General features: G+C 35.4%; 1 protein-coding gene across 4 annotated transcripts in view; it reads right to left on the reverse strand.

Annotated features, from left to right (window-relative positions):
• Nucleotides 1–101: 101 nt before the first annotated feature.
• Nucleotides 102–13,146, reverse strand: part of LOC139985350 (ras-related protein Rab-37) — a 173,603-nt gene continuing 160,558 nt past the window's right edge. For 3 of the 4 annotated variants that reach the window (XM_071999729.1, XM_071999727.1, XM_071999728.1), the window contains 4 exons: nucleotides 7,327–7,435; nucleotides 4,236–4,346; nucleotides 2,444–2,585; nucleotides 102–1,695 (listed from right to left, as the gene is read on the reverse strand). In XM_071999729.1, coding sequence (XP_071855830.1) covers nucleotides 1,578–1,695; nucleotides 2,444–2,585; nucleotides 4,236–4,346; nucleotides 7,327–7,435 — 480 coding nt within the window. In that variant the 3' untranslated portion in view covers nucleotides 102–1,577. Of the gene's footprint in view, nucleotides 1,696–2,443; nucleotides 2,586–4,235; nucleotides 4,347–7,326; nucleotides 7,436–7,600; nucleotides 7,712–9,705; nucleotides 10,371–13,146 lie in introns of all 4 variants that reach the window. The other variant, XM_071999733.1, reaches the window with a different exon arrangement.

A 13,146-nucleotide genomic window follows, 5' to 3' on the forward strand; every position in this document is an offset into this window, starting at 1 on the left:
ATGAATGTATGATGTCAAATGGTTTCAAAAGTTCTTACAAAAATGATGACGTTACTAAAATAGGAAAACAAGGGCAGTAGTGGTAAGTTACAAAGCAATGGTTATATAGTTGGTCGAGTGGTCGTTTATTTTATATATATTATTTGTTAATATACACTTGACATGTAATTGTTTGTCGTTTGTACACGCTGATAAGATACATTGTACATATACTACAGGTAACGTACACGATTACATTTCGTTTCATTTACCTTTGTCATTCGCAACGAATCACTCGGTAATCGCGAATTAACGAAATCAAATATTTTAACATTTTTTTTTTTTTTTTCAATTTCGAAGTATCAGTAGTAAATTATCATCATGCGGTTATAAAAGTAATGCAGTGTATAAAATCCAAAAATTCACAATACAAATTGGGCTGATCGAAAATATCTTGTCGTATATAGGATTATTACATACAAAAGGTTAGAAATCAGATATGGTCACGTAACTAATGCAACCGTTATCACAAACTACACGATTATACACACACGAGCTTTATTTAATTGCAAAACGAATCGATACAGGATAAAGTTTGAAAACAAAATACAATTATGCAAAACTTTCTAAAGAGTTTCATCAATCTAAATGATTATAAAGATTAAAAGACTTATGAATATGTTTCTACATATACATGTAGCATCGATTGAAAAGCTTCAATCACTCGTACCTGAAAACTACGAGAATACGCTTTCGAACAAAATATTATTGAGCGTTCTTTTCTAAAACGTGTTGTATATATGGCAGCTATGGTATATTTTCAAAAAGCTCTTCTACACGACGGTCACTCTAAAACCGCAAATCTACTTGGTACATGGTGAGCTTCCACGTGAACGTCTCGTTAATTTATCGATACCACGTTTTGAATACAATTTCATTTTAAATATTTTTTTCTCTTCCTTCCTCCTCTTTTTATTAATACCGTAACGATCATATACAGTGCACAAATTAGAACCATCAAGAGATTCCCTAAATCTATGTATTTCGCGGACCTTTGTCCCGAATCAGCTATTCACATTAATGTACAGTATAGGATTAACCATCGATAAATAAATTTCTATACACGTATCGTCAACAAGAGTTTCCTATTCGGTCTCTTTGAAAAATATCAGCTTTCTATCCATCTACATTTTTTCGTTTATGCCTCGATAAAGGTACTCTTCTGGTGGAACAGAAACATTGTTTCGACATTTTTTGAAATCTTTTTTCAGTAAAAATAAAAAATTATATTTTCGATCTCATTAGTGCGTTTTCTTTCGATTTCTTTCGATTTTGTTCGATCTCGTTTGAGAGTCAATTCGTTCGAACAAGCTCCCGTGAACGAATTGTGCAATGTTACGAAAATTCGTCTTGTTTTACGAATAACATCTGCAACGAGGTAACGTTTCAATGATTATCTGTTATGAATCATAAGGGACGAATTATTAAACGCCCACGATAGTTTCGCGCCATTTGTATGGCCAACCATTTCCGGTCCATGTTCCACCATTCGTCTGAATCTATCGCAGGGAAGTGTGTGCGCAGAATTACTGCGCAATTCAGGTAGTCAGGCAATTGGAATTGAAGCAGGAATTACGTTGCGACTGCTGACGAACATAGTCTTGTACGTTGAATTTCGTATCGTCCGGGTCGTTGCTTTTCCTCGCCTTCAAGTCTCTGAAATCAAATAGAATTTCGCTTTTTATCTTATCAGGTGTTCTCCAGCCGCTTAAGTCTGATGGAAACCAGTCACTTGACTTTGTTGCGATTTCGCAACGTTCATGCTTCTAACGCAATGATAGGATTGAACACTCGTGAGGATTGCATGCAGACACGGGATGAATTTCAATATATTTCCACGAATCTAAATCAATTCTAATAAGTTTCATTTCATGAGATTTATCTAGTATTCATAAGAAATGGTGATCTTTTGGTATTTGCAAAGTATATTGTAGCGTTACTTGGATCATTGTGAAAGCCTAGTCCACACTGACAGACAATTGTCCACAATTGTCCACAATTCGTATACATTTTCCAGGGAAAAATCCGCAGAAAAATATATGTAGATTGTAGACTACTCTCTACAATTATCTGTCAGTGTAGACTAGGCTTTACTGAGCTTGGAACCGGGATACTACAATAGAGTTCTACTAAAGTGTTTGAACTCATGTTATATAGGTTCGAATGTACTTCAAAATATGTTTTTTGTTCTCTCTTCTCGATATACTCATGAATTGTCTAACACTAACCAATCAGGTCCGAATTTATTTGCAATATGCTTAATCGTGTTATGATTACATCACTAAAAACATTACGCCTTGTTATTTGTACAGTGCTGCCTTAAAATTTTATCTAATCAGGATTTCACAGTTCACATCTGTTTAAGATTGACAGATGATAGGTTGGTGATGATCAATAAAAATACCTAGCAACGGCCAAGAAGGCCAATTCGACGTTCAGGCCAGTTTTAGCTGAGGTTTCCATAAAGGGAACTTTGTATTCTTGTGCCAATCGTTCTCCGTCTTCCCTTTTCACTACTCGTTCCGTTCCACAGTCAGACTTGTTGCCTAAAATTATTTATTTTAATTTATTAGACTTTCGTGAAGTGAACATAATGTTTAATAAGTGGAAATGTTTGTTTAATGTGAGCTAGCCTGATGGAATTGAATTAATAAGTTGACATTGACAGTGACGTCTAATTATCTGTGTCTAGTCCAGAGTTATGTTTACATCTCGTTAGAAGTAAATCTGCACGCTATCAAACATATCATTTGCTGCGAAGTTGATGCTCTGATCTGACTATAAAATCTATCATGTTATATTTATCTTATTTTAGAAAAATAAGCTGGTAATCGATGCTTTCTCATAAATCACTTTTAGGAGCTGTCATTTCAATTAGAAGTTTCAGTTGAGATCCATAGTTAGAATACATGTTCCTTATAGAGGTATAGAGCTAGTTTTATTCCTTTGTGATAAAGTTCATGAAAAGCTACCAACTAGATCATTGGAATCTTATTTAACTGTTATATAGAGAACCAAAATGTTGCAGTTATTATTAACAAGTACATACATTTTTTATACAAAACTTTGAAAGTATTTCAGTTACTACTACTGATAGTACTAAAAGTACTATTCAAAAATATAAAATTATTTACATCTAAAACTAAGCGGATTCGTGATGTTTTCAGTAGAAAGCATAAAGTGATAAAACAAATATAGAGATAGGTACCTGCTTGCCTACACTAAGATTACGGCAAATAATTGAGTAGCCATAAATCTCCTTACTCAATACACAAATATCCTCGATCGAACTATTTCAAAATGAGTGATCTTAAAACGAATATTCCATTCATAAAAATTGAATAACTATTTGCAATTTTAAAAAGGAACAATTGAAATTTATTAAAAATTGTTATAAATATTTGACATTCTTTCATTCAACGTTTTACCTCTTATAATATTTATATTTAGATATTGATCATCTGTCAAGACACGACTAACCAATCATCCAATCAAACTAGCGAACAGTTCTTGATTTTAACGATTCTCTCAACCAACACTCTGCTCTTCCTAGAACGTCTTTCTCGACTTTCTACGAAAGTAAGAAACCTGTCGAAACTATGCAAAAACCAGCTAACGTATCGATCATCTTGGTAACTTTCTCGCAAACGAGACGACAAAGAAATCAATCGCGGCTCTTCTCCTCTTTGTTTTTCTTCCTTAGTCTCTTTAGACGAATGCAAATAAAGACATGTTCATTTTAATTTTTGTTGATTTTCTTTCTTTTTTTATGTTATACTTTTGCTAAAAGTAGATAGTTATAATAATTAAAAGATGACATGGTAAATATAGCACAGTTGAAAAGAAGAATAATTCGTTATATCTAAAAATATGCTCTCTTTATCAGATTTAATGATTTATAAGATCAGATTTAATGATGATAAAATTTGTCTATCCTTTCTTTTTCAATTTTAAAGTAAATATAATAACTTAGTGGGATCATATGTGGATGTGGACATAAAAAACAGACAAATAAGGTTATTTTTGTTGTTAAACAAGCTTGTTGGATAGTATGAAAACATGCTTGCTTACAAAAGGTTAATAAGACAAGATTATTTGACAGTGCATTGAATTTTAAAGTTGTTTCGTTATAAAGAACGAAGGATTTGATTTATGAAGTTTTGTACTATGATCTTTAAATAATAATCGAAACTCACCCAACAACATGATGACCACGTCCTCGTTCGCGTGTTCCCGGATTTCGCTCAGCCAGGCTCTGATGTTATCGTAACTCGTCTTATTCGTCACGTCGTACAGCAATAAAAGAGCTGAAACCAATAATGATCGTTGTGCAACCGGCCATGATCCTAGTAATTGATAGACACACGCGGAAACAAAAGTTTCCACGTGACGCTGTCCATGTTATTACGTGTCCGTAAAATGCTACAGCTCGTTTGTTCTCCCCTTTTTCATTGGCCAGAGAAATTTACACGCGTCTGTTTCGTCGTTCTTTTATAAACATCGCGTTGTGTCAAACGACATTTTCACAGCCTGGCAAATTGAGATGAGAGAAAATGAAGTGTGTCTTTATGCGCAAGAAAATGAAGTGCGCCTTTGTACTTGAGAGTGTCTCTGGGAATATTATTCGGTTGGAAGTTTCTGAAACGGTTGCTTTGTTGTATGCGATATACGTGCTTTGTTCGATATGATTTTTTCAGAAAAATATCCTTTCGAACGTTCATCTCTTCTTCTTGTGTCTTGGCATTTTAAATATTTATTAAGATAATTTTACTAAAGAATTACAATTTTGCTACAGCAGTCGATTTCATATATCCCCAATTATCACAACTTATTTATTTGTACGCTCCTTCAAAAACTTTTAAAACAAAATTTCGAGAGTATCCAATTAATCGTATACTAAAACTACCCAATATGCTTACGGATAAGATTAATTTCTTTTTTGTAGCTCTGCTAATTGTTTCAAGGAATCTTTATACAGAGCTATACGCATTTAGATGATGTTTTAACCGCGGATTTTTTGTAATTCCATTTATATCTAATTTTATAATTTTATGTAGCCATTGCTGTTCTTCTTATTGCCCTTTCTATTTTTGTTTATTTTTTTCCTTATATATAATTGTATATATATATCGGGTTTATACTCGTTCTATTAACCAGTAGGTAAATCAATAAATAAATACTTCTGATTCGTGCTCGTCCTACTTTGAATATTCATCAATTATTTACGCAAGAACTGAAAGTGTTTTTCCATTCGAAAGCTTGTTTTCTCACTAGTATACCACGGTGGGTTAAAGCTCACAGGAGGAAAGCTTGGCCGTTCCAGTAATATCTGACGATGGAGACACTATTGTCGAAGTGTCTCCGAGGTGTAATTGTTACCCATGCCTTTGAAACGTCCAACTATTGTCGCGTCTCTGCTGAAAGAGGGTTTCTCCGTGCAAACAATGGTCGACCCCCGACGGCGGACAACGCGTTTCCTCCTCTGCTCCTTTACCCTCGAATTCACGTAAGTAGCTTCCCAAAATTAAGGCTCTCCTTGAATTTTGAAACGTTTTATGGTCTGTTTTAACACCACTATACCCACTAAACCGTAATTGCTGGAAAACGCGTTCATCGAACTTCGTTTTACTTGACCGATAGTGAAATAGTTTGCTGTTAAAATATTATTGGTGCTTACACGATAATCTTTATACTTTTCTTTTTTTTCTTTTTTATCACTTTTAGATCATGAAAGTTTTATTAAAAATAAGAAACGTCATAAAAGACTTGTGAACAGGATGATAGAGTAGCGAGCAGAGTTATAAGTACTTGTTAAATTGAAACAGAACGCTTTACAGAGGCGAACTTTCATCTCGTATTTTCCAGTAAAGAAACCGTATTTCTAGATACTTGGAATGTAGTTACATGTAATGTCACATTGTATAACGCAATTTACATAATATCCAGTCAGTTCAGAGTTCTCAGCGTTTTGGCCTTCTACTTAGCCGGTTACGTGAAAAACTTCATCAGCATTTCGATTATCTGGGACACGTTCTTTTTCTCAGCGGCCGTTGGTTTAGCACAAACCTGGCAATTGGCGACAATTCATCGAGAGAAATAAGTCAGCTATTTATTTATTTTTTTTTTTTTTTTTTTTTTTTAGAGTGAGAAAATTAATGTAAATTTATTAGAAACGTTATACTAATAAATTATTCATGATATCATTATAAACTTATTCTAGAATTAACTCTAACGAAATTGCTTTCTAGTAAACTAATACAGGAATATAATTAAATTTGATTGGTATTATTTGATTAAAATCATTCTCATAGCATACGTAGTTAAAATTGAAGTTTCAATAAAGACACCCGCCAAGTATTGTTATTCTAATGAAATCATAAACACAGCAGAGAAACTGCTAATTTATGCATTGCGATGAATTGTCAGTTATTGTCCTTTATTCTTGTCTCAAACAAGTCTGTCCAACTAGTACCTAATTATGCTATCGCCTTGTGTCATGATTACTGGATGCGATGCTGTTTGTAAATGGAAGACTGATTGCACGCTGACAACGAAAACTTCTCTATCATGAATTATTTGAAACGTGTCCTTTAACATATGTAATTGTGTCACAAACATTTTTTTAACTGTCTTTTTTTTTAGCTGCAATTAGAAGCTATGTACAGACGAAGAAAATACATATTAATGAACTGCGCACGTTTATGCATTTATGAGAAATTTAAAGGTGTATAAATGAAACATATAGAACGTGTATAACGCGTAAAACGACGTAGAAAATATTGAAAGTAAAATAAAGAAACAGATCTTTACTTAATATTCGTTGTTTTAACTATATTTCGGATGAAATTGCAAGAAAGCTGCTCTTCCGCATATTAAATTTAAAAACATTTAGTCTAGTTTTATAATATGTATTATTTGAGATGATTCTAATTATAATTAGAGAGTGTATATAAGTGAATAAGTGAGAGTGAATAATATATGTTAAAATTAATTATACAAAATTTAAGATAAATCGACCGAGTAATTAAACTATCACACTTTAGTTCCTATTTCTTTAGAAATTTGTATAATATTACAATATTTTCTTTCTTATTATTTAATTTGTACTTTACAATTTGTCCAGTTGGATATTTAAATTTTTCTAGTTATATATTATAATATTTATATATTTGTCCTTGAAAGTTTCATTATCCAATGAGGCTCGCAGACCATTTTTACTTTTCTTACGATAAATAATCAACAACTTTATCAACTTCTTGTATAAATCTGCGATAAGGGTATAATTACCATGAGCGTCTCTGTAATAAGCATGCGTCACGCTTCGAAATCTTTCTTGCCCGGCCGTGTCCCATATTTGAAGTTTGATAGACGTATCGTCGACGACGACTACTTTATTCTGAAACACAGAAAGCATTTATATATTCCGTTTGATAAATGATTCTCTCACCTATATTAACATTGTAACAGTCACTTGGTTTTTCTTAGTAAATTGTTTCTTCGTATTTTAAAATGAATTCATTTTTGTTTGTGGCATTTTTAGGAAGAATTTAGAATATCTCACCCTAAAATCAATGCCCACGGTGGTTATATAGTTGCCAGACAAGAATCTGCCGTCTCTAAATCGTGTTAGGAGGCAGGTTTTCCCGACACCACTGTCACCAAGTAGCATCACCTATGTTACGTGAAAATTTTCTGTGAAAATATCGTAGAAGGAAACTCTTTGCAAAATATTCGGAAGCTATCCTACGTTTACAGTATTTAAAAGTACAGCAGTTGTACTTTTAAAATTTAGAATTATATAAAAATCTATTTGAAAAAAGGAATAGAAAAGATTTATTATAAAAAAAAATTGGAAATGAAACTTCTTTGCAATACATTTAATTGAGTTTACGGGTAAACATTCCACGATTCATACGTTTACCACTGACATTCTGTAATAGAAAAGAAAACACAGAAGAACGAAATAGTTTACCTAATCCTCTCAATCAATTTTAAATATCATCTTCATATTTATTTCTTTATGATAAAAGAAAATAGAGCAGAAGATTAAAAAAAAAAAGGTATTTTTAGTTATTAATTCCAATGAAACTTTTATTCTATTTAACAAAAACCAGTTAATCAGATCGAAGTGTATCACGCAACGAGTCCGTGTCCAAACGCATTCACATAGTTATCTTATTTGTAGAAAACTCAGTAAACGCAGAAATGTGTAATTAACTAGATTCCAGCGATATCATGGTTGACAGATTGAGATTGATCTACGATTGAACCGAACGCAAAATATTCTGAACATACCGATGAATCGTCTAACAAAGATTAATAACCGCAAATCATCGTTTCCTATTAGTCGTAAGTTACGCTGGAAAAATGTGTACTATTTGCGTTATGCCTCAATTAGCGTGTAAAAGGTCACGTGATAAGAAGTGGTAAAATTAGTAGTAGCCACGAACAAATATTAGAAATGGGGTTGGTTCGTCATGAATTTTAAAACATGGCTACTGGCCGCTGTCAAAGTAATCCTAAAATTAACTTTCCTTTTAAAGAGAAACTAAAATTATAAGGTTGAAATTAGGAGAGTACTCTTTCGGAAAATTACGCTAAAACGTAAAACGCTGCTAAAAAGATAATGATTGCGAAAAGTTCTATTTTGAACGTAGAAGTTAGAAGCACAACTCTGATTGGAAAAGTTCGTTTTTGCTGATCGAGTTACTGTGGTTTTTAGTCTTTCCATAGCTTGTTGATGCGCTTGGAAACGGAGGAATGTGATTATTGCTTTATTATTGATCGAAAACTAATTGAAAGACCGTTTGTAAATTGGAACGTTGTAAATTATCAAAGTCTCTGAGTCTCACTAATTCTCTATAGAAGTATATCAATTAAATAAGACAATTAACCAGTCTCTTTGTAAGGTATTTCTGTCAGCTTGTAATTTTTACATCTCGATACAATATTGGATTTATTATTTAATATTATTACAATATTATATTACTAGATTCTACGATTTCGTAAGAAAGCAAATTTGCAATAGTATTTAAATGAAGATAACAATGCATTAATCAATTAATTTTAGTTTTTCGGCCTTCTTAAGCAACATTTCATAATGTCAAATACTACTAACAAAATTCAATTTTGCAACACTAAAGATCGTCTTTTAACGTGTACGATAACTCTGTCCATGAAAGTTGTGTATTTATAACATTGTAATAAATTATATATATATTGCATGGATCTGAAATTCCTCCCTCATAAGGCTGTGATTGCAGTGGACGTAAATTCACTTTGGCGAATTGGCCCAAACTCTGACAAACTCTGACAATTGTTCGTAAACTAATTTACAATAATCGAACATTTTCGCAGCATTCTTAAGGCACTCGGATGTTCGATTTTTGATTCGGCGAACAAATGTTCTCTTGCACTTTCATTTTACTAAATTTTACAAAAGCCAGCATTCGCTTGCTTGGTCTAAACACGCTAAAGCGCAGCTTCAAAATACGCATCCACTATAATCATAGCTTAAGCCCTAAGGTCTAAAGACTCTAAACCGTCAAGAGCTTAAAGCGTCCATGCCCAAGTTCGATCGGACCGCAAAAGGCAACCCTGTTCCATCGATTGTCTCTTTCTCGTGGAAGAACCGGTTCGCTATAGTATCAGGAGAGAGGGCAGGACCTTGAAAAGGAGCTCGCCGTGTTCGGGTGGGGCCTGTTGGCCGGTCGAGTCGATGCTGTCGCGCGAGGACTGCCGCCTGGTCGGACCCGTCGTCTCCTGGGGCCGGTTGAACGTAGAACCGCCAGCCTGAGAGGTGGAAGGAGTAGCTGGGGCCGGGCCCCTGGCTCCACCAGCGGACCCAGAGCCGGTCGACCAATCGGAGGCAACTGGCCCCGTTCCACGCGGACCGTGTCTGCTGGCGCGTTTCGTCACGCTACGCAGCTTCTCCTCCATGGTGTTCATGGGCCCCTGCTACCGGGAGCACCAATTTGCTCTTCTTCTTCTCGGCCACTCCTCGTCGCGCTCGTCGTCGTCGTGGTTGTCGTCGTCGTTGACTCGCTCCTTCCTTCACTTCGCGCGGATCGCGGCCTACCTCCTGTCTTTCGTTATCGAGGTCAGTCAACCCGGGACCAGAGACGAAGAGGGGCACAGGGGACGATGTTTCACCTTGCGTCTCTTCTGCCTTCCGCTTTGCCTGCTCGTTCGGGCGCCGCTGATCAACGGACGCTGAGTGAAAGTCCGCTCGGCGAGAAGAGCCGCGCGACCGATTGGATCGAGAGGCCGATCAGTGACGCGCTAGGCTCGCGAGAGCTGGCCGTACGCTGCGCGCGGTTCTTAAGAGATACCTGGATTAAAGGAACCTCATGAGTACTATTGATGAGGCTGCTTTTTCGGGGATGATTCAAGGTTTTTGGAAATGGTTGAGTTTAGAAAGAACGTGTCTTATTGGGCACATTGTTTGCTTGGTCTAAAGAATTGCCAGATGCTAATGCATAAAGTTTGTGGGGGTCCATGTAATATTTCAAGTTATCTATGAACATGGTTAGGCATTAGGCTGTGAGCACATGAAGAGTGGTATGCGACAGAGTGCCAAAGCAGCAGAAAATAGATACGACTTAAAAATTTGAAAAAAATAGACTGTACAGCAACTGCAACACTGTTAATGCTAATGTTAATGCTTCAGCGCTTTATCTCTATCGCTTACTTATGGCTTTAGAAGAACCTAGCGAATGTTGCTAAGTCTGCTTTTCCGGAGAAAGATTCAGGAAGAATGACTTTTAGACATAGTTGAGTTCAAGAAGTATTACTTTCAGACATGCTGCAATTCAGAAAGTATAACTTTCAGACATGACTCAAGAAAGAAAGTTTGGAAGGTTTGGTTCAGTAAGGTTTAGTTCAGGTTCAATTTCAGGGATTCGTTCATTTAACGTTTCTGGTTATGGATATAATTATAAATTAGGGGATGAATACTATTGCTGTGTCTGCTTTTTAAAGAAGATTTCGGGAGAATGACTTTTATATTGTACATGGTTCGAGAAGAGAAGTTTCAACGGTTTGATTTAATAGATTACATGAAGCGAATACGAATAAAGTAGTTTATGACGATGCTTGTGTAATGTTTCGGATTGGGTATATCAATCCCATTGCCTACATTTGCTATACCTATATTGTCGTATGTAATGAAGAGGCTTTACGTTTGAAGTTTCGAAACAGCGCAGTACAGCGTTGCACATACAGTAGAAGATGTCAGATTACATTGTAAACAGATATTCTGCATGGTTTGCTAATCAATATCCTATTGAAAGCTTGCAACCTAATAAATGTATCTACAATCGCACGAATTACCAGGATCTTGTAATCTGGCCAGAACTCGACAGAACAAGCAGCAATCAATCTATGTATACAGATAGCAGAATATTCGAAACACGCTTTTCACCATGAATATCGAATAAACGGATAACATTTGCAACAAGCATTTCACAGATGCAAAATCTACACTGCCATATGTATCGATACACCAACTGGTTAAATTTACTTTAAAAAAACCAAAAAATTTTGCTTTATTTCTACTAAATCGACTGTTTAAATATTCTTGTAATCCCCGTGAAATAATATTTATATTGTAATACATTTTCCGATTCTTTTTTTTCAAACATCACCAACATGATCATAATGCTCGTCTCTCGTATCAATATTAATAAAATTGCAAAATATTTCGTGTAACATGCATAATAATATATTCATTAAAGCTGTCTACTAGTGTCTATCATGTAACTTTTCAACGTTGAAGACGTGCCACGATTGAAGCAACGGGAAAATGAAGGTTGGCATCGCGTGTCGGAGGATCATTGTTCCTCGTTCGAGGCCGGATAATCGATAAACCCGGGAAAACGGGCTGGTTCCATCAACAAGGCGTACATGGAACGACGGACGGGCATAATTCGCGGCAACTTGAAAGCTTCGTAATTGCTTGGCTTGTTACGCGATGGATTATATAACGGGTCGACACCTATGTTGATTTCAGCGCTCGCGCGTTACGCGTCCGCTTACATAAACAGCGACCGGGTGTTTCAATTAATCCGCGAAACATCGATCCCCATCGTTATATCGTTCAAATTTAACGACCCCTCCTTAATATTTAGCAGAGTAAATTCCGACTTTTGGGTGTTTTGTTTCGTTGGCTAATTGGGCTACGGTTAGTTGCGCGGATAATCGACGCAAATATTGGCGCTGGGAAGAGACGATCGCGAATTAAATTAGATTTTGACAAATCTACTTGATACTTAAGTTGATTGTCAGTCTCATTGCGTTCGTTATTTTATTGGATTATTTTATTGGATAGTTGTATTATTGGATTTTCCTAGTAACTAATCGTTGCCGAAGTGAATGGCTGGATGTTTTGGCTAATTTTGTATCCGTCATGTTGCCATCTTAACTCTTTGATCACAGTACTGTAGTTTCGTATACTGTAATAAATTATTAATTAACTAAATGATAGATCTATTATATTTGTCATCGGTAGAACTGTATAATCTTAAATATTAGTGTTTTATACCTTGCATAGATCAGGAAATATGTTTTTATAATATTATTAATTAACTAAAGAATAATATTTCTCACAAATATTCAATAAAATTCGCGATACATCGAAATAATTTAACGAACTCGTAGTAAAATTTCTCGTTTCCCACTCCCACTAAAAATCGTAACTCGATCATTTTGACTAGCTTGATGGTATCAATGTTAAAAGTAGTTCCGTATCGAATATCCACGATTTCGTCGAATTACCACAGGCTGGTTCCCTCCCTTGATATTATTCGATGTGCGTTCATGAAACGACGCTGTTGAAACGCGTTCCTATTACGTCCCGTTTCGTTGGGTGTGGAAGATTGAAAGGGAAGTTGAAATTGTACTGCTTCGAACGCCGCTCTTTTTCTGTTTGATGTTCGGCTCGACCCAATCACGGTAGTTAGAGATTGATTACCGGTGGTGCTGGGGAAAAAAGAATTGCGAAAGGGAGGATGTTGTAGCTTTTCATCGATTATTGTTCGTTATTGTTTTTCTGTAGCCGCTTCAAGTTTCATTCTTGATTCTTACGCTCAACTTTCCCAAGTTTTCCTT

This window comes from Bombus fervidus, chromosome 3, assembly GCF_041682495.2.
Source record: "Bombus fervidus isolate BK054 chromosome 3, iyBomFerv1, whole genome shotgun sequence".
In the NCBI taxonomy this organism is placed as follows: Eukaryota; Metazoa; Arthropoda; class Insecta; order Hymenoptera; family Apidae; genus Bombus; species Bombus fervidus.